General features: G+C 24.8%; 2 protein-coding genes across 3 annotated transcripts in view; one reads left to right on the forward strand and one right to left on the reverse strand.

Annotated features, from left to right (window-relative positions):
- The first annotated feature begins 413 nt into the window (after positions 1-413).
- LOC122848985 (H/ACA ribonucleoprotein complex subunit 2-like protein) lies at positions 414-9,421 on the forward strand. 2 transcript variants are annotated; one of them, XM_044147487.1, is made up of 4 exons: positions 414-704; positions 777-849; positions 927-1,207; positions 9,355-9,421. In XM_044147487.1, exons 1-3 carry the CDS (start codon positions 545-547, stop codon positions 1,159-1,161), a joined length of 468 nt encoding a protein of 155 aa, XP_044003422.1. In that variant the 5' UTR covers positions 414-544; the 3' UTR covers positions 1,162-1,207; positions 9,355-9,421. The 2 variants fall into 2 exon arrangements, with proteins under 2 accessions (XP_044003422.1, XP_044003421.1); XM_044147486.1 differs by lacking the exon at positions 9,355-9,421 and having other exon boundaries at positions 927-1,211.
- The window catches only part of LOC122849466, a 32,617-nt gene continuing 10,833 nt past the window's right edge, over positions 1,593-23,376 (reverse strand). Inside the window, exons 5-10 of the mRNA XM_044148167.1 lie at positions 11,208-11,555; positions 10,410-10,419; positions 7,452-7,856; positions 6,351-7,337; positions 3,543-3,557; positions 1,593-3,416 (exon numbers count right to left, since the gene is read on the reverse strand). Of these exons, the coding sequence (XP_044004102.1) occupies positions 1,641-3,416; positions 3,543-3,557; positions 6,351-7,337; positions 7,452-7,856; positions 10,410-10,419; positions 11,208-11,555 (3,541 nt within the window). The 3' untranslated portion in view covers positions 1,593-1,640. The remainder of the gene's footprint in view (positions 3,417-3,542; positions 3,558-6,350; positions 7,338-7,451; positions 7,857-10,409; positions 10,420-11,207; positions 11,556-23,376) is intronic.

Below are 23,376 nucleotides of genomic sequence, written 5' to 3' on the forward strand. Positions count from 1 at the left end.
GTGATAAATTTTTCTAAAAGTTTTATTTATTTTTAAAAAATTATTAAAAATTAATTATTTATATTTTTTCAAGTATTTTTATTTAAATTATTAGAAAAATTATTATAAATTAATTACTGGGTTAATTTTTTTTAGACCAAATTCAATTACTTAAAGATTTTTTAGAATTATTTGACGAATTTTTGATAATAATTTAATGAGAACAAACATAATTAAAAATTAACATTAATAATTGTTAATAATTATAAAAAAAAACTAAAAAAGTAACTAGAAATAATTTATTACTAGGGCGGTGAAATATGGCAGTAATCTTTTTTACCGACAGAGACAGTAGTTGAGGTTTTAGTTGTTATAAGACGCTTGCATCTTTGTCGGCCATTTTTTTTCATAAATTCCATGGAGGTGGTGATTCTTGTAGATGCTTATGATTCATGCCTAAACAGTGTGTGTTAATAAATTAATAATTTTTTATTTTACAAGTCCACGTGTTGTGAATTGTTGAAATTGGAGTTAAAAGTTTATTTTTTTGTTAAATAAATAAATAATGGGTGAAATTAAACCAAAAAAGGAAGAAGGTGAAGATGCACCAGATGCTGAAGGTAAAGAACTCAGTTATGAGGATAAATTAAAAAATTGCAGTCCAATTGCTGATCCAATGGCCAGTAAAAAATTAACCAAAAAAATTTACAAACTTATCAAAAAAGGTATGTTAATTAAAATATAACAAAAAAAAAATATTCAAGCAAATGATTTATAATAATTATTAATTTATTTAGCATCAAAACAAAAGACCTACTTGAGAAATGGATTGAAAGATGTACAAAAACATCTTCGTAAAGGTGAAAAAGGGTATGTATTTAATTTTGATGATGGAATTTAATTTATGAATGATAAATGATTAACATTGTTTTTTGTTGGTTTTTTAGTATTGTTATATTTGCTGGTGATGTATTTCCAATTGAAATAATGTGTCATTTACCAATTGTTTGTGAAGACAAAGACATACCACATTGTTATGTACCATCTAAACAAGATATTGGCACATCAATGGGAGTTAAACGTGGTAGTTTGATGGTTCTCATTAAAGAACATGATGAGTACAAAGATTTATATGATGAGGTCAAGGAAGGCATCAAGACTCTTGTTCCAAGTCATTTTTAAATTTAATCATTGATAAACTATCTACTAATAAACAATAAATTGTAAAATTATTTCGTTTTATATTTTTTTAGAAATTAAAGAAACAAAAAAATGAAACACACACAATAAATAACAATTACAAATAAGAAACTGTACTTGATTTGGCTTGATTCTTTTTATTATTTGTTAAACGTTGATTTTATTATTTTTAATTATTAGAGTTTCAGCTCATAATTTTTAATTAATTGTTTTTTTCTTTGTAATAAATTAACATCTCATTGGCTAGAAGGAATATATTAAAAACGATATTTATTATTACACACATTATTTACTTAAAAAAATGAAGGTTTTATTGCCTGAAAAATTATAAAAATTGTTATTTTAAATTTTTTTTAATTTTAGATAATTAATAATCTTAGCGATATTTAAATAAACCTTATTATTAATTATAAAATATAGTGAACATATTTTAAATAGCTTTTGATAGAATGTTATTGATTTTATAACCACAACTCAAAATTTCTAAAAAAGTACGTATTCTTCAACATATATATTGTGTCGGTTGTTAAATTGTTCTCCTCAATATTAAGTTTATTGAGTGCTGGTAAATTATTAAAAATATCTGAATCAAGATAACTTAGTCGATTGTTTGACAACAATAACTCACGAAGGTTTTTAAGATCAGTGAATATATTTTTTGGTAATGATGTTAGATGATTTTCGATTATCAGAAGATAGTTGAGATTTGATAAATTATTAAAGAGACCTGGTTGAAGAGAATTTAGTTTATTCCCTGATAGATTTAACCACGTGAGTTTTTCAAGACCATTAAATATATCACGTGATAATTCTGTTAGATTGTTGTGGCCAATACTAAGTTGCTGAAGATTTGATAAGTCTTTAAAGGTACCCGGCTGAAGAGAATTTAATTTATTCGATGATATATATAGTACTTTGAGTTTTTCAAGGCCATTGAACATATCGCTTGATAATGCTGTTAGATTGTTAAAGCAGATATACAGTACCTGGAGATTTGACAAATTATTAAAAGTACCTGACTCAAGATAATCCAGTCGGTTGTACGCCAAATTAAGATCTGTAAGATTTTTCAAGCCAGTGAATATATCTTTTGGTAATGATAATAGGTGATTTTGGTAGATCGAAAGATCCTTGAGGTTCGATAAATTATTGAAAGTACCTGACTCTAGATAAGATAGTCTGTTCTGGCTCAACAAAAGCTTTTTAACATTTTCACATCCAGTAAATATATCTTCTGGAATACTAGCTAAATTTTCGAATTGAAGATTAATTTCATAATTATCCCAATCTTCACAAACAAAAGCACAAATAATCGAATCATAATAAGACATTTTTTTGTTACAAAAATATCTATTAGAAAATTTGCTGTTAGACCTTAGAGCAATATTATCAAATCGTTTTCTTAAATCATCAACTACAACTTTTTGATTTTCATTATATTCATTTACAAATAATCGTTGTCTCTTTTCCAATAATTTATTTGGTACATCGTGTTCATTGAATTCCATAATAGATATCAATGTATCTAATAATTCTGCTACTCCATCATCTTCGAAATTTTCGAAAACTATTTCTTTCAATATTTCAACTTCCTGCTGTTTATTTGTCAAATTTAAATGATATTCATTTTCCATTGATTTTAATTTTTCTGCTTGTTCTTTCTTCAAAGCAATTGACTCTTGAATCATTTTATTATTTTCCTCAATTTTATTTTGTAACTGTCGTGATATATTTGAGTATTGCTGAGTTTTTAAAGATATTTCTAATTGCAAACTATCAATAACACGCTGCATTTCTACTTTCGTATTATTTTTATCATGAATAATATCTTTTTTTTTCAATTCAAGTATTTTTAAATTTTTTTCTAAATTTACCTGACGATCGTTAAATAAAGTTTCTAAACTTTTTTTATACTTGTTATTTATTTCTGAATATTCAGCGAGTGTTTCTTTTTTATCTTGATTTATTTTTTTCAGTATATCATTGAGTTGCAATAATTCTTTATTCAATTCGTTATTTTCCAATGGTGATGCTGATGATTTATTGTCAACCAATGTTTTTGCATCGTACGAAATTTCGTAGTTTTTTTTTTCTTTTTGATCAGCCAATTGAGTTTTAAGGTCAATTTGTCTCTGATTTACATTCGAAGAACTAACTGTATCATTATCATTTGACGATTTATTCGGTATATTTGGTACAATAGTCGAAGTTGTTGGTGAATCCATTTCACTTGAGCCCTAAAAAATTGAACGATATCTGTAAATTATTTTAATTTCACAGAAAATTTAATATCAACAGCTTTTTTACTTTACTGTCTATTTTTAATTTTAATAATATATTAACTTTTATCAAGATATACTTACAGAAATCGATTGTGATCACAAGACTACAAGCTGCAATACGCATAAATATATATATCAGCAAATAAATCAGCCTGCATAGATTTTTAATAATCCTATTTTTTAGAGACAATTCGGCAACATACTAAAATTAATAAATATTAATGTAAATTATTTTAATTTTTAAAAAAAATTTTCAATGAATTATCTTAATGTTTGGGTGATAATTTAAAATTAAATTCAATAAAAATAATACTATCATCTTTTATTGGGTATTAGGTTAGTGATAAAGTAAAACAAAAAGTTAATTGTTGAATCACAAATAAGAATAATAAGTTTTTCTTAACAAATAAATAATGTATTAAAAACAATATAAAATACATTCTATTTTTTAAATTTTTATCCAAAATATTTAGTTTTGTAATTTTTGCAAATTAAATTATAATAATACAATCATTTTTAATTTTAATATTTATCAAGATCAAAAAATGAATGAAAAAATTTTTTTTTAGATTATTCAATTTATTTATTTTATTCAAATGGTCTGTGTGTATTTTGTATGTATTTATTATTTGTTTTTTTTCACCATTTAAACATTGTTATTTTACTAGCAAATTGTTGTAAATACAACAACAAATATTTTGAATATTATTTTGTGAGTTTTTAATGCAATTAAATATCTTAATTTGAAAACAAAATATAAATTTTTTTGTACAATCATACAATGAATCGTATAAATGGAAAAAAATAATTTATAAATAAAAAAAAAAAATAATAAGTTAATGCGTTAGTTAATGAAAAAGTAAGACTAAAAATTGAAAAATAACTACGTTGGAAGTACTCAGGACTGAAAAAACCAATTAAAAATACTTACAAAATACTAAAAAACTAAATAGATGATTTCGTTGTACTGTGCAGATATACTGTCCAACTAAACTGCTGACGAGCATATACGTATGTGTTTGATTGAGTCGGCTTCATATCAGTTCACTTGACTGTTTACATAAAACATTCTGTTTTTAAAATTCGGAGAATACGATAATAATTATTATGATACTGATAAAAATAACTTGAATCATCTCTTTCCATAATGGATTCTCTCGAATTTCCAGAAAGAATAACTGCTGTATTTGATGATTATAAAATGTTCATGGTCATTCGTAAAATATAAAAATAAGCATTTAACTTTTTAATAATGATTATGTGTAATCATAATGTTTTACTTTTTTTGAATAAATTCAATATATTGTTGCTTTATTTTACAAAAGAATATATTTAAACATAATATTTATTTTTATCTGAATATAACTGAAGTGTATTTAATCATCGATAAACTGTCTACTGATAAACAATAAATTGTGAAATTATTTCGTTTTATATTTTTTTAAAAATGAAAGAAACAAAAAAATGAAAAACACAATAAAGAACAATTACAAATAAGAAATTGTACTTGATTTGTCTTGTTTTTTTTTATTATTTATTAATTGTTTGTTTTATTATGTACTTTTAATTAGAAAAAATTTCAGCTCTAAAAGGTTTTAAACGTGATAAAAAAATAATGCAGATTAATATTTTAAAAGGTTGATAAATTATAAATTAGTTTGGATATTTTTTTTTTCATTTTTTAACTGTGAAAGATGATAAAAAAATATGTTGATGTAAAATTTTTAAAACTCAAGCATACAATGTTTATATTTAATGATAATTTTTAATTTATCTTCTTTTTTTATTATTTATTGATTAAATGATTCAGAAAATATTCACATAAAAAAACTGATGATGTATGGAAATGGCAAACGTAGAAATTAAAAATTCTTAAATATAATAGTTATGTTTTTAATACAGCAATAGAATCACCTAGTGCAATGAATTTATCGACAAATATATGCAAACTAATGAAATATTCTGAATGACGAAAAACTGCTGATCTTAGTTATTACTTGATCACTTATAAGTTATAACTTATAAGTGACAACACATTTTTACTTTTTATTTTAATCCTTTTTAAACAATTTTTGAATAAAAAATAAAAATAATGGATTTATTGGAAGATAATAATTTTTCTAGAAAATATCGAATATAAATATTTGCAAAATTTATATTCAAAATAATGAGTTATGTAATTATAATAATTTGATTTTTAATTTTAATATTAATCAAGGCCAAAAAATGGAAGGAAAAAATTATTTTAGACTTTTTAATTTTTTTATTTTATTGAAATTGTCTGTGTTTTTTGTATATTTTTTTTTTTTTCACAATTTAAGAAACAGAGAAATATTGGTATTTTACTAGCAAATTGCGTTGTTAAAAAAACGACAAATATTTTATAATTATTTTGCGTATTTGTAATGTGAATATCTTGAATAAAATAAAACATAATCAAAAAATCATAAAAATCGTTATTTTAAAATTTTTTAATTTTGAACAACTCGAAAACTAAATTTTACCTATATTTAAACAAACCTTTTTTATTGATTATAAAATATGGTGGACATTATATGTCGCTTATAAAAGAATATTATTATTGCGGTTTTAGAACCATACATGAAAATTATACATATTCTTCAACATATTTATTGACTCTATTGTTAAATTGTTCTTCCGAATGTCAAGTAGATAAAGTGCTGGTAAATTCTTAAAACTATCTGGATCAAGATAATTTAGTTGGTTGTACGACAAGCTTAATGCTTGAAGATTTTGGAGGCTAGTGAATATATTTTTTGGTAATGATGTTAGATGATTTTGGTATATCGAAAGATCAGTGAGATTTGATAAATTAATGAAGGTACTTGGTTGAAGAGAATTTAGTTTATTCCCGGATAGTTTTAATACTCTGAGTTGAGCAAGACCAGAATTGAATATGTCGCTTGATAATGCTGTTAGATTGTTGTAGGCAATATTAAGATGCTGAAGATTTAATAAATTACTAAATAAATCTCGTTGAAGGGTATTCAGTTTATTATAATCTAGGTGTAATACTTTGAGTTTTTCAAGACCATTGAATATATCGCTTGATAATGCTGTTAGATTGTTGTCAGAAATAGAAAGATTCTTAAGATTTGAAAAATTACTAAAAGTACCTGACTCAAGATAATATAATCGATTATATGATAAATCAAGTTCTTCAAGATTTTTAAGTCCAATAAATATATCTTTTGGTAATGATGTTAGATGATTAAACCGTATATCAAGAATCTTGAGATTTAATAGATTATCAAAAGTACCTGACTCTAGATAATATAGTCTGTTCCAGCACAAATAAAGCCTTTCAACATTTTCAAATCCAGTAAATATATCTTTTGGAATAACACTTAAATTTTTTTCGATGAGACTTATTACATCATTATTTAGATTTTGACTGAGAAATTCACAAATAGTCGAATCATAATAAGACATTTTCTTATTACAAAAATATCTATTAGAGGTTTGGCTGTTAGACCTTAAAGCAATATTATCAAATCTTTTTCTCAAATCATCAACTACAATTGTCTGATTTTCATCATAGTTAAGTTTAAATAATTTTCGTCTCTTTTCCAACAAATCATCTGGTACATTATCTTCATCGAATTTAGCAATAACTGTCAATGTCTTTAATAAATCTGCTATTCCATCAAGATCTTCGAAAATTGTTTCTTTCAATATTTCATTTTCTTGCTGTTTATTCATCAAATTTAAACGATATTCATTTTCTATTGCTTTTAATTTTTCTGCTTGGTCTTTTTTTATAGCAACTGACTCTTGAATAATCTTTTCACTTTCAATAATTTTATTTTTTAAATGTAGTGATATATTTGAGTATTGTTGATTTTTTAAAGACATCTCTAATTGCAAATTATCAATAATACGCTGCATTTCTATTTTCGTATTATTTTTTTCATGAATAATATCTTTCATTTTCAATTCAAGTATTGTTAAATTTTTTTCCAAATTTACCTGATGATCGTTGAATGAAGTTTCTAAACTTTTTGTATATTTTTTAATTATTTCTGAATACTCAGCAAGTGTTTGTTTCAGTGTATCATTCAGTTGCAATAATTCATTATTAAGTTCGTTATTTTCCAATAGTGATGCTGGTAATTTATTGTCAAACAATGTTTTTGCATCAAACGAAATTTCGTAATTTTCTTTTTCTTTTTGTTGATCAGCCAATTGAGTTTTAAAATCACTTTTATCATTTTCAATCTTAAATACATATGATTCTGCAGTCAGATGAGTTTTCTGGTCAATCTGATTTTGATTTACATCCGATAAATCAAGTGTACCATAATCATCTGACGATTTATTTAGTATATTTGGTGCAGTGGTCGAAGTTGTTGGTGAATCCATTTCACTTGAGCCCTAAAAAATTAAACGATATCCGTAAATTATTAAAATTTCAGGGAAAATATAATATCAACAGTTTTTTTTATTTTACTTTCTATTTTTAATTTTAATAATATATTAACTTTTATCAAGATATACTTACAGGAATCGATCGTGATCACAAGACTGCAATATACGCATAAATATATGTGTCAGCTACTGAATCAGCCAGCATATATTTTTAATGACTGTATTTTTTAGAGACAATTCAGCAACACACTAAAATTAATAAATATTAATGTAAATTATTTTAATTTTATGAAATAATTTCAAATGAAGTATCTTAATGTTTTGGGTGATAATTTAAAATTAAATTTAATACTATCATCTTGAATTTAATTTTTTTTTTCTCGAAAAATAAATTGTCGTAGATTCAAATAAAAAAAAAATATATAGGTATATATATATTTTGATTTCTTTGAAACTATTTTAATAATAAAGTATGTATGATATGAAAGAAAAATATATATAAATTTGTTTCGTAATGAATTGAAGAAATAAAAAAAAAATAATAAATTACTGCGTTGGTTGATAAAAAAGTAAAACCAAAAGTTTATTGTTGAATTAAAAATAAGAATGATAATTGTTTGTAATGTAATGTAATTTATTAAAAACAATATAAAATACATTTTATTACCAAAATTTTTATTCAGAATATTTGTCTTGTAATTGCAAAGTAAATTATAATAATTTAATTTTTAATTTTAACATTTATCAAGGTCAAAAAATGGATGGAAAAATTTTTTTTAGATTATTCAATGTATTCATTTTATTCAAATGGTCTGTGTGTTTTTTGTATGTATTTTTTATTTATTTATTTTTTCACCATTTAATCATTGTTATTTCACTAGCAAATTGTTATTAAAACAACAACCAATATTTCGCATATTATTTTGAGAGTTTTTAATGGAATATCTTAATTTGAAAAAAAATATAAATTTGTTTTGTACAATTACAATGAATTGTATAAATAGAAAAAAATAATTTATGCGAATAAAAAAAAAAAATATTAAATTCATGCGTTAGTTAATGAAATAGTAAGACCAAAAATTGAAAAATAACTAAGGTGAAAATTTTGGGACTACATTCTGACGAGCATTTGAGCAAGTGGACACTAAAAATTATCACCACATAACTTATACGTACTTGCTGGTTGAGTCAGCTTCAGATCAGTTTACTGACAGAATATAAAACGATTTGCTTTTAAAATTCGGAGAATACGATAATAATTAATATGATACTGATAAGGATAACCTGAATGATCTCTTTCCATAATGCATTCCCTCAAATTATATATGGGTAATCAATGTGTAATCATAATGTTTTTCTTTTCTTAAATAAATTCAATATATTGTTGTTTGATTTTACAAAAAAATATATTTATACATGATATTTATTTTTATCTGAATATAACTGGAGTTGCAGTGTACTTAATCATTGATAAACTATCTACTAATAAACAATAAATTGTCAAATTATTTCGTTTTATATTTTTTTAGAAATTAAAGAAACAAAAAAATGAAAAATACACAATAAATAACAATTACAAATAAGAAATTGTACTTGATTCGGCTTGATTCTTTTTATTTGTTTATTGTTTGTTTTATTATTTTTAATTAGTAAAATTTCAGCTCGTAATTTTTAATTAATTGTTTTTTTTATAATAAATAAACATCTCATTGGCTAGAAGGTTTTAAACGTGATAAAAAAATAATGCTGATTAATATTTTGAAAAGTTGATAAATTATAAATTAGTTTGGATATTTTTTTTTCATCTTTCAACTGTGAAAGATGATGGAAAAAAAATAAATAATGAAATTAGTCAAAAGATATACGTTCATGTAAAATTTGTAAAACTCAGATACAATATTTATATTTAATGATAATTTTTAATTCATCTTTTTTGTTTTATTATTTATTGATTGAATAATTAAGAAAATATGTTTTTAATACAGCAATGGAATCACTTGGTGCACTGAATTTAACAACCAAATGAATATTCTAAACGACAAAAACCGCTGATGAGTTATCAATTTATCAGCTGAAAAACCACATTTTTACTTTTTTTATATGCTTGTTATACAATTGTTGAATAAAAAATAAAAAAATAATAATAGATTCTTCAGAAGATTATAGCTTTGTAGAACTTCTAAAGTTTTTTTAAAAATAATTAAGTATTAATAAAACAATAAAATATATTTTATTTGCAAAATTTTTATTTAGAATATTTAATCTCGTTATTGCAAAGTAAATTATAATAATTTAATTTTTTTATTTTAATATTTATCAAGGGCAAAAAATAGATGGAAATTTTTTTTTTTTTTTTAGATTATTTAATTTACAAGACAACGAAGGCGCGCTTCGCGCGCTTATTCTGTTGTATTTCGTTTCTTTTTTCTATATAAATAATTATTCATAGATTTATAATAATTTAATTAATATTCATCAATATTATTCAATTAATATCTACGAATGAGTAATTTTTAAAAGAATTGGCTCTAAACAATTTTTAATTTTCACTAAACTTACAACATTTTTGCTAAATATTCCAAATTAATCAATATTTTTTACAATAGTTATTCATTAATGCACAAGTTTCCACATTTATTAATTTATCAATGCAATAAAAAAAAAAAACTGTCCCTTAGCAACGGGTAAAGAACCTTAATAATAAAATTTATTAATTAAACAAACCACATGAAGCATAATTATTAATCATTATTTAATGTGAGACGAATCAAATGTCTCGAAGAGAGGCTTCATTCTCCTTTTTATAGTAGGAGATTTATTTTATTCAAATTTTCGGTGTGTTTTTGGATGTATTATTCATCTATTTTTTTTTTCTCAATTTGAAAGACTACTGTAGATAAATTTTAAAAAATTAAAAATTTTAAGTTGATATAGTTTAAAGTGATTTAATGAATTGTGAAACAATTCTAAAACTATCTTTTATCCAATAGAATGAGAGGCAGAAAGTACTGTAATTTAAAAAAAATGATTTTACAAAATAATCACGAAAAACTTGCTATGTATGTGAATATAAGAATTTATTGTTGAATTGAAAATAAGAATGATAAGTTTTCCTTGACAAATAAGTAATATTAAAAACAATATTTATTATTACACACATTATTTATTGAAAAAAATGACAGTTTCGTTGAATGAAAAACTTATAAAAATTGTTATATTAATTTTTTTTAAATTTTAGACAATTAATAATCTTACCTATATTTTAATTAATTATAAAATATGGTGAACGTTATATGTTGCTTTTAATAGAATTTTATTAACAACTGATGATCTTTAGGATAATATATATTCTTTAACATATAAATTGTATCGGTTGTTAAATGTTGTTCCAGAATTCTAAGTCCAAAAAGTTTTGGTAAATTTTCAAAAATTTCTGGATCAAGATAATTTAGTGGATTGTATAACAAGTTTAGCTTTCCAAGATTTTTAAGGCCAGTAAATATATTCTCTGATAATGATCTGAGATTATTTCTCTCCATCAATAGTTCCCAGAGATTTGATAAGTCATAAAAAGTACCAGGTTGAAGGGAATATAGTTCATTCTGTGATATATCCAACCGTTCGAGTTTTTCAAGACCATCGAATATATCTCTCGGTAATTCTGTTAGGTTGTTGTCGTACAGATCAAGACTCTGGAGACTTGATAAAGTATTAAAGGTTTTAGGCTGAAGAGAATCTAGTCGATTCAATGATAAGATTAATGATTCAAGTTTTTCAAGACCATTGAATAAATCGCTCGATAATTCTGTTGTAGTGTCGTTATCTGAGTGAGACATTACGGGACGACATGACACAAATAGTAGAATCATAATAAAATTTTTTTTTGTTACAAAAAGTATCTGTTGGAATTTGGCACAGTAGATGCCAAAAGCCAGTAGCGCTCAAATCGTTTTCTTAAATAATTAACTACGACTGCCTGATTTTCAGAATAAAAACATTTAAATAATTTTTGTCTCTTTTCTAATAAATCATCTGGTACATTGTCTTCATTGAACTTCATAATAGCTGTCATTGTCTTTAATAAATCAGCTGATTCAGAAAGATCTCCAAAAATTATTTCTTTTAATATGTTAACTTCTTGCTGTTTATTTGTCAAATTTATTTGATATTCATTTTCTATTGTTTTTAATTTTTCTGCTTGTTCATTCTTTAAAGCAATTGATTCTTGAATCATTTTATTATTTTCATCAACTTTCTTTTTTAGCTCTAGTGATATGTTTGAGTATTGTTGATCTTTTGAGATTATCACTGATTGCAAATTATCAATAATATTTTTCATTTCAACTTTCGTATTATTATTTTCATCAATGATATCTTTTATTTTCAATTCAAGTATTGTTAAATTTTTTTCCAAATTTACCTGATGATCGTTGAATGAAGTTTCTAAACTTTTTGTATACTTTTTATTTATTTCTGAATACTCAACAAGTGTTTGATCTTTATTTTGATTGATTCGTTTCAGTGTATCATTCAGTTGCAATAATTTATTATCTAATTCGTTATTTTCCAAAAATGATGCTGATAATTTATTTTCAAGCAATATTTTTACACCGTACGAATTTTCGTAATTTTCTTTTTCTTTTTGGTGATCAGCCAATTGTGTTTCAAGATCATTTTTATCATTTTGAATCTCTAATACGTATGATTCTGCAGTCTGATGAGTTTTCTGGTCATTCTGACTTTGATTTACATTCGAAGAACGAACTGTATCATTATTATTTGTCGATTTATTCGGTATATTTGGTGCAATTGTCGAAGTTGTTGATGAATCCATTTCACTTGAGCCCTTAAAAATCGAACGATATCTGTAAATTATTTTATTTAAAAAAAAAAAAATTTAATATCAACAGCTCTTTTACTCCACTGTCTATTTTTATTTTAATAATATATTAACTTTCATTAAGATATACTTACAGGAGTCGATTGTGATCAGCTAATGAATCAGCCTGTCTAGATTTTTAATATCCTTGTTTTTTAGAGATAATTCAGCAACACACTAAAATTAACAATTATTAATGTAAATTATTATAATTTTCAAAAAAAATTTAAATGAAGTATCTTAATGTTTTGGGCGATAATTTGAAATTAAATTCAATAAAAATAATACTACTATCTAGAATTTAATTTTTTAAGAATAAATAATAATAAGTTTCAACATGATGAAAAATAAACGTGATAAAAACAAATGCTAATATTAAATTATTTGTTGTCGTTTAAATTCAATTAAATCTACTTTTTGTTATTAATTTTTATTGTAATTTTTTTTTTACAAAATTAAATAATTTACGTTATTATTTTTTTTTAATATGCGACCATATTGTCACATATTGTTTGAGGAAAACGCGCGATTCTGTCATTCTGAATTTTACATCAGGGACATCAGGGTTACCAGTTTTTCAGAGCATCGTATCGCCATCTCCTTTTTTTTTTTTTTTTTTTTTTTTATCCTATTATAAAAAGGACACTTGACCGCTTTTTATTCGTGATTTGATTGGTCGAAAATTTTTAGCATTTGTTTATAACTAATACTTTATTATTTTCTCTCTCATACTAACACGTTGCTACGTGTTGTTATGTGGTTGCTACGTTTGCTTATTTTTGGCAATTAATTAATTTGAGTTGTGTCGTTTCTAGATCAAAAGTCATATTACAGCTTTTTACTAATTTCTATATATTCATATTTAATAAAAATAGTATTGTTATATGAATATTAAATTAATATTCAAAGAAAAAAAAAGTTAGTGTGGTTATTATACGTTACGGTTACTACGTTTATCAAGAACGTCATCATATTTATCAATATTACTTAATTGAAATAATATATAGATTTGAATATTGTATAAAATATAAATATTTATATAAATAAGTAAACATAAATAGAAAAAGTTAGCGTGCGGTTACTACGTGTGATTGCTAATTATATTTTTTTATCAAAGATAATAATACAATTGACTTTATAAAAAGCTGTAATATGACTTCAATACTTTGATTGAGCAACGATGCCACTAAAATGATTTAATGATTGTTTATAATTTGATCAAATGATATTTTTGTTCATCACAATAATTATAATATTGATTATAAACTTGAAATAAATATAGTAATTCATGGAAATGAAAAATAAGAAAAGTACTTCACGTAATTAATAAAAATTACAATTATGATAAAGAAAATAGTATTAATAATCATATACATAATATTATATACAACGACGCGCCGGAGGCGCGGGGTAACCCTTGTATTAATATAAATTATTAATTAATAAAAAAAAAGAAAAGGGATCAGACTATATCGTCTATACACCCACAGTGGTTACATAGATATACACTTTTACATATATATACAGCTTATTCTATTCGAAGTTTTTTTTCTTTTTTTTTTTTTTTTTTTTTAAATAATTACACTATAATTGCAACAAAAAAATATAGAAACATTTTTCTCTTTTTTTTTTTTTTTTTTTTCAAACAAAATAACTTATTAAATTCATTTAACTCTTTTTTTTTTTTTTTTTTTTTTTTTAACAATTATTATTAAGCTAAAATCTAATTTTAATTGATTTATTTATTTAATTATTATTATTATTATTATTATTTTTTAAATACATTTTTTAATGCTGTTGATAAACCTGGCCACGTTGATAATATCAGTCTCATTCATGTTGGATAGAATTGCCTCAATTTGAAAAGGCGGAAATTTTTTATTTTTAATAAAATTATTTATTAAAAATTTTCTTTGATTTACGTAATTATTACATTGAAAAAATATGTGGTTTAAATTCTCTTCAGAGGTACCACAATCACATGTGGAATCATTTTTAATTTTTAATCTGATATAATAAAAACAAAAATAATTTACTTTCTATGTATATATCGTTAATAAATAATTATAACGGTTATAATTATCATGCAAAAATAAATGCTTTAATTAAAAAAAAAAAAAAATGGTATATTTATATTTTTTTCTAATATCATTAATCCATATTGTATTTTATTTATTTGCAGAATAGCTCGTATATACAATTGTTGTTGCATCTTGAAGCAAAATCTTGTGCGATCAATTTATCATTAAAAATTTACCTATTTAAATATTATAATTATTATACAAATAAAATTTAATTATTATATAACTATATACAATAAAATAATTTAAGAATAACTTAAATGTTATAAAATACATATACGCATTACTAATTAATAATTATTAATTATAAAATAGAAAAAAGAAAGGTAAAAAACAAGTTGCGATTAATACATAATTTAACGGTTTTCATAAATAAATAAAGATGAAGTTATTGGTGTTGTTGTTGTTGATGATTGAATGATTAGTAATATTGGCATTCAACATATTGTTGTATCCAATCATGATAATAACCAACACCAGCAAGTGCTTGTTCACCACATTCATCCAATTCCTAATAGGTATGTAGTAGATTTCAGTAGATTTCGACGTGCTCAGGTCACGTGACCGAATATTGGTGCTGGAAGCTTCGCTTGACACTTATTTAATTTTTATGACTTGTCCTTGTGAGTTGTCAGTTAACAATATTGTGATTTGTGAGGTCCGTGAGGTCTGGTCCTACTAAATATATTAAACTAAAACTTAGGTATATATAGAGGATACAACATTTTAATTTGATCAAAAATGAATCAGCTCAAACGATTACGTAAATCAGGGACGACAAAAAACTTGGCAAAAAAATATAAAGTTACAAGTCAAATTACAACACGTTCCATGAGTGAAAAGAATAACAAGGTTAGTTCAAAAAGAGTGCAGTAGTCTGCATCCTATGCTTATAGATTATATATTATATTGAATTATTGTTAATAAATCATTGTATATATTGATTATTCTTTTTAGACAATATACTGTCACCATGATGATGATGATGATGATGATTTATACACCAAAGATGGAATGACAATTGAGCATGTTAATGATGATTGCCTGGCTGAAATATTCATGTATGTGCCAGTATGTGAAAGACCAAAAATTGCATTGGGTAAGATGAATTATTTAGTTTAAGATATTATTATTTACAGTATAATGACAATTTTTTTTTTTTAGTATGCAAAAAATGGAAAAGAGCTCTTGCTGATACTTGGTTTAATGTCAAAAAACTTGAATTAACTCATTGGGAATATGACGAGTATCCACATTTTTTAAAGAAAAATTATCCAACACTTGATGGACAATTAAATTTTTTAAAATCACTGCTTTATAAATGTGGCCATTATTTACGAGAATTAGACTTGTCAGTCTATCCTATAAGTAACATAGTGCCAGTTATTAATAAATACTGTCCAAATCTCGAAAAACTTCAAATAAGAATAAGAGATCTTGATAATCCAATGTTAACTAATGCATTTACAAATCTTTCTAAACTAAAAGTATTGAAAATTATATTGCATGATTGTTTTTGTAGTAAATGGCCAAGCGACTATACAACTTTAATTGAATCATTGTTAAACGTTGCTGATACATTGACTGATCTCTTCGTATTAAATTGGAATGGTTACCTGGGTCAGTTCGTTGATTTTCCAGAAAAAATGACTAGTGTATATATATATATATTATTTAACTCAAACTTTATACATATATGTTATCTATTGCAATATATACATAAGTTTTTTACGTGAATTATTTATTTTGCAGGTGGTTCCTCAACTAAAGGCCTTGAGAAAATTTGTAATGTTTAGTCTAAGCTGTTCGAAAAGTTTACATGACTATTTGAGTAATTCTAAAACAATAAAAACCATTTGTGACGACGCTGGTATCATAGTTGCAAAGAAAACGGATGTCCCCTGGTGGAGATATAATATGCCGCTCTTAAGAAATATCGAGGTATTAAATATTATTAATTGGCCAATTACAGATGATGGTATATACGCTATTGCTAATACTATGAAACAATTACACACACTAAATGCATCATGTTCATGGCTAACCGATGCTGGTATCGTTGCATGTACAAAGATAAATAATATAAAATATCTGGGTTTTCACAAATTTAATAATGCCACTGACTTCTCATCATACTCATGGCTAACCGATGCTGGTATCGTCACATGTACAAAGACGAATAATTTAAAATCTCTTGCTTTGTGCGGCTCTAATAGCACCACTGACTCCTCAATTAAATTGTTTAAAAATATGAGATATTTGAGGGTGCCATTCAGCAATAAAATTACTGATGAATCAGTCATTAAAGTTCTTGAAAATTCACCAGAGATGAAATGGTTTTGCGTTGAGCGCACAGGTATAACTCATAAATTTATTGAAAAAGCAGCAGAAATATCAAGAAATCGTAAAGAGCATATAAAAATATGGGTTACACTTGAACGTGATATGTCTAACACACAAGTTAAATATGAATATTTAACTGTTGTTTATGTTAAACAAGAGTAATACAAGAATAAGTAAATTAGATCATATTGATTCATTGAATATTTTACCATTATATAACATTATATATAATTTTATATATAAAAATTGAAATTTTAATATAATTATAAATCCAATTATTTTAACGGTGAAAAAAAAAAATGATAATAATTTTTATATTTTTATGTTTGCTCATCGAAGGTAGCTTTGTTTTGTTTTTTTATTTTTTTTTCTTTCTATGTAGCTACCTAAATAATGAATTAACTATTGCCTGTATAATTATTATGCAAAAATAAATACTTTTATGAGTAAAAAAAAAAATGGTATATTTATATTTTTTTCTAATATCATTTATCCATATATTTTATTTATTTGCAGAATAGCTCGTATACAAATTTTATTGCATCTTGAAGAAAAATCAAGAACGTTTTTTCGTCTTTTAATTTTTTTGTACGAATAGACAATTAGCCACGTCGATTTTTTATTCAAAATGTACTTATTTGAATGGTATAATTATTATACAATTGAAATTCAAGTATTATATAACTATATACAATAATAATTCAAGAATAACTTAGATTCCATAATACACATGCATTACTAATTATTAATTAAAATAAAAAAAAAGAAAATTAAAAAACAAGTTGATTAATATATAATTTAACGGTTTTCATAAATAAATAATGATTGATTATGTATTGTTGTTGTTTTCGTTGATGATGATTAAATGATCAATAATATTGACGTTCAACATATTGTTGTATCCAATCATGATAATAACTGACACGAGATAATAAACACCAGCAAGTGCTTGTTTACCACATCCAATTCCTAATAGTAGATTTCAGTCGATTTCGACATGCTTAGGTCACGTGGCTAAATACTGGTGCTGGAAGCTGTACTTGCCATTTTTTTAATTTTTATGACTTGTGACTAGTGAGACTTGTGAGTTAACAATAATTATTGTGAGGTCTGGCCCTGTAAAATATATTAAAATAAAACTTGACTATATACTTATAGTTCATACAAAATTTTAATTTTATCAAATATGAGTCAGCTCAAACGATTACGCAAATCAGCGTACACAAAGATAAATAATTTAAAATGTCTCGGTTTTTACGGCTCCAATAACACCACTGACTCTTAAATTAAATTGTTGAGGAATATGAGAGAATTGAGGGTGCCACGCAGCAATAACATTACTGATAAATCAGTCATTAAAGTTTTTGAAAATTCACCAGATATGGAATGGTTTTGCGTTACGTACTCAAGTGTAACTAATTTCATTTAAAGAAAAAAACAGAAAATAAAATCAAGGTGTGTAATTATAAATTGAAAACAAAAATATACGACACCATATAAAATTGAGCACTTCATTTATTTATTCCATAAATTAAAGTTTCCAGTGCTACAATTATTAAATTTGATTATAAAAAAACGAATTTTATAATAGATTATTAAAAAAAAAAAAAACATGAGGATTTAGTGATTGTTGGTTGTGCACAGTAGAAAAAATTTTTTATTTGGTAGGCTTATAAATCGTTTGCTTAATTTTTTTTTTTTTGTTAACATAATACATATTTTTTAATTTAACCAATTATTTTTTACTGTGTGGTACATTCATACAGTGGAATATGGGATAGCTGTGAAGGTAATGGTTTGTTCATTATTGAGTTGTTTTGAATCAAAAAATGAAACAAATACACATAAATAAATTAATAGATAAATTTCAGTTGGTGTATAAAAAAAGACATTAAAACAGAAGGTAATTCCCACTTCGAGATACAATTCACTTTTCAAAACATTAAATATACACTATAAAAATATAAATATAATTATTAAACAACTTTTTTATATTTACAAAAAAAAAAATTCAACAAGCATCACTATGATGCCAGAAAAAAAAAAAATTAATTTTTTTCGATTATTACGATTTTAAGCTCATGACTATTTGAGAGTTTGAGACTGAATGATTCCTCAGCCGGGAACAGCCGGGAACCTGAGGCCGACTTACAGCAACCCCACCAACTGCTAGAAATGTTTAAGGTTGTTTGTAAATCGCATGATCGGGCGACTTTTTTGGGTCTCAAGGGTACCTATGAAACTACGTTAAAAAAAAATATTTCAGCGCCCTCCTATGCATAAAATTTTTGTGCTATACTGATGCGTCTTTCGTTGTATATGTTTTGGCCGGCCTGTATTTACACACACTAACACTACCCCAGCAGCAAAAATTCAGATCGTGAAACGTCGCTATTACACACACTACTACCCTGGTCACTGTATAGTGTGCACTTGTATGTCATATATTTCGTATGTTGTTAAATAAATAAACATTTTATAAATAATGTCGAATCGAATAAAATTCAAAGGACGATTTATTAAAAAAAAAACATTATAATTTATCAATTTATATATATATTTATTAATGCACATATATATAATCCTTTGAATTGTTTTGAACGAGTTTGTTGGTGTGTGTGTGCGCAATATAGGAAACAGAGAAAAAAAATGAGAGAGAAAGCATCTGGTGTTGCCATATCTACATTTTTAATGTGACGTCAGTCGGCTGACAACAATAAATTTCAAAACTAATTAACTAATATCTTTTAAACGGTGAAGAGGAAATTAATAATTTTTTTTCCATAATTTTCGGAATTCTACAAAGTACAAATCTGTAGAAAAAAATCAAAATTTAAATTATAAGTTTTAAAAATACAAGTGCAAACGTACCTATACTCCCTATGCTTGCGTGTTAAAGTTGTCAACTTTGACACTAATTATCTGAATTTTCGCGAAGAGGAAAATTACGAAAAAATTCCACAAAATAGATAATTATTTCATTTGAACATTGAAAAAAAAAAATCGAAAATTAAATTACGGGAAATCCATTTACAAACAACCTTAACTGCTTATGTATCAGTGTGTATCTGCACATAGACGACTGTGTATCTGCACATAGACGACTGTCTATGTGTTGGGATAAAACAGAATTGTCAATTAATGTAATAAAAATTACATAGGGTGTCTCGTAAGATTTGATAAATTTTTTTATAATATTTAAATAATATTTTTATAATATTTAAAATAATGTTTTCCTGTAATATCTTATTATAAAAAAATAAAAAAAAAACCATAGAAATATTTTTCGATGCAATAATGGGTGAGATTCGTCACTCTGAAGTGTTAATTACATTTCCGCAGGTCGGTTTTTTATATATTATTTAAAGGTATAATAATTCATTAAATTATTATTTTTTTTTTTTGACATATTGATAATGTTTAATCATAGATACAACATAAATATATTCAACAGAAAAAATATTTCGACCAGAATCATTACTTTCAAATGATAACATCACTTGAAAAATTAGAATTCACTTATGATTTATGTTTATTGTTTGTTGATACACACTATACTTAATAATATTTTTAATTTAAAAATTCAAAACTTTCTCCGTTTTTGGCCTATTTTCGGAGAAATTATTCCGGCATGGGATTGATGGCGGAGAAATTATTCCGGCATAAAAGTAGTGGCGGATTAATTTTTCCGACATTAATCTGATCATGCCGGAGTAATTACTCCGGCACCACCCTCGTGCCGGAGTAATTTTTCCGGAAATGGGCCAAAAACGGAGTAATGCCGGAGAAAGCCGGAGTAATGGCGGAGAAATATTTCTACCAGGGAAACTCACTAAAAATGTCAAAAATATGTAGATTTATATTAATTTTTGCACATTGCAAATTTAGACAGGATCACGTTTTTTAATAAAACCATGTAATTGATGTACAGTTAATTTCGGGGTTAAGACTAACACATATAAACTTGTATATAAGGTTGACGGTCCAATTTAAATTTTAAAATATATAACCGTTTTAAGGCTGACTTTCATTCATAAGTGGCATTTTTTTATATTTAATTATTTATTCATATTTATTGTTCGGTACATAATATACTTAAATATTCAACAATGATTTAAATTTAATATATTATTTATAACATTTTAGAATTATTTTAACGAACGTTTTTTTTTTTTTAATAATATAGAAAATGGCACTAAAAATCTAAAGAAAAATTTTTTTACCAATTACACTAGACTCCTGAAGTATTTGGCGACAGAATATGAAATTTGATGAATCTTTGTATTTATTGAACATATTCAATACATCAGCGAAAGAAACGAAAATTTGTAGGAGGTATAGACGTTTTATGATGAGTGCTATCATTTTAAATACAAGTGTGTAGTCCACTGCCGTGTATTGAAGATAAAATTTTTGTAAACTTGGTGTATTGTTTATAAAATCAATAATATCAAGATGCGATTTAGGAGTAATTTGGTCGAAGTGAGTTAAGCTTAATGTTGTTAAACGACGAAAACGTACATTTTTTATCGAGTCGAAGGAAATGTTATGAATTCTTTCATCTTTTTTAAAATCGGTAACTTCAATTTCAAGAACTTCCAATTTCTTTAATTTCTCAAGTCTATAGTGACACTTTTGTCACTCATTAAAAATCCTGTTACTCGCAGTTCTTTTAAAAAAAAATTTTAAAATTAAAATCTTTAAAAAGAGGGTGATACTATCCAAAGATAATTTGTTAAATATTATAGCTCTTGAAAAATTGTCTCGAGCCACAAAAAAAAATCATATTTTTAAATCCAATAGATTCATTGTCTAGGATATAAAAAAAAAAAAGTCATTTACTATTTTTTTTTATCTGTCATCAGATTTCCGCTTTTTGGAATGAGATTTTATTAAAAAATACCCTGATGAAAATGATTTCTCCGATTTTCTCTGATTTTTAAAAATCGGAAAAAATCGGAACAAGCCGGAGATAATCGGAAAAAATGATTTTTTGTTTTCTTCCGATTATTCGTCGAAATTTTTATTCATCAATATGCGGAGAAAATTGGAATAAAGACGAGTAAATCGTAGAAATCCGTAGAAAATCAGAGCAATACGGAGAAAATCGAAGAAATGCTGGAAAAAGCCGGAGTAATAGCGGAAAAATATTTCTACCAGGGATGTTTTAAATAATATTAAAATTAAATAATAATTTAAATAATATAATAATATAATAATACCTAAAATTAAATTTAAAATATTATTTAAAACATTTTAACAAACTTATTCTATCAATGAAATTTTTTTTATCGCTTTTAATTTTTTTCGACCAATTAAGTACTTTTCATTTATAATTTTTTAACGAATAAGATGTTTTTTCTTTGTAAAAGGCCGAAATTCTTTTTTATGTCATGAAACGAGACCTCAATCGTAAGAAGTTGTGAACGTCTAGGGATCTCTTCCGATTGAGAAACAATCAGATTGCTGATTGACCGGTCTGTTATATAACATATAACAGTGTAGTATGAGACTTTTACTCTCTTTTTTATTAATCTATTGTTGCATATCGAAATTGACTATTTAAATATAATTTTATGAATACCTTTAGACACAAATATTATTCACAATATCTTTTTACCGTTTAGGAAAATGTACATACAAGATATTAAAAAAAAGGAAGACTATGGAGCCCGAAGCTCTAACAAATGCTACTGGTCAACTGGACAATAGTCCTGTAAATGTACAAAATGATGTTATGCAGGGATGTTCAGAAAACAAAGGATTAAACGTTGAAATTCTATTTGATGTAACTTCACCGATTCGCTGGAACGAGAGCAGTAGCTTTTTTGACGTTCATACTTTTCTTGTGAGTTATAATTTTTATTAGTATACAGTTTTATCGTTTTTCAAATTTTATATAATAGTCATGATTTATTTTCAGACAAATTATCATGGGAGTTCACTTTGTGATGCTGTTCTAATGGCTAATACATCGGAATCATTTTTTCATTATGCACATGATTCTCAAGTACCAAAAGATGATCGTCTTACGTTATCCATTGTGGAAAAACTAACAAGCGCTGAGAGATACAAAAGTTTTTGTAGAACTGTAGTACAAATACCTGGAGACAAAGATAACAAATGTGCATACGTCTCACAGGTAGGTATACTACTTGCGGAACATTTAAATAAAAAAATTCCAGGCAAAGATATTTTTAAAGACTTTCTTCCCCATGACGTA

This window comes from Aphidius gifuensis, linkage group LG2 (genome assembly GCF_014905175.1).
Source record: "Aphidius gifuensis isolate YNYX2018 linkage group LG2, ASM1490517v1, whole genome shotgun sequence".
In the NCBI taxonomy this organism is placed as follows: domain Eukaryota; kingdom Metazoa; phylum Arthropoda; class Insecta; order Hymenoptera; family Braconidae; genus Aphidius; species Aphidius gifuensis.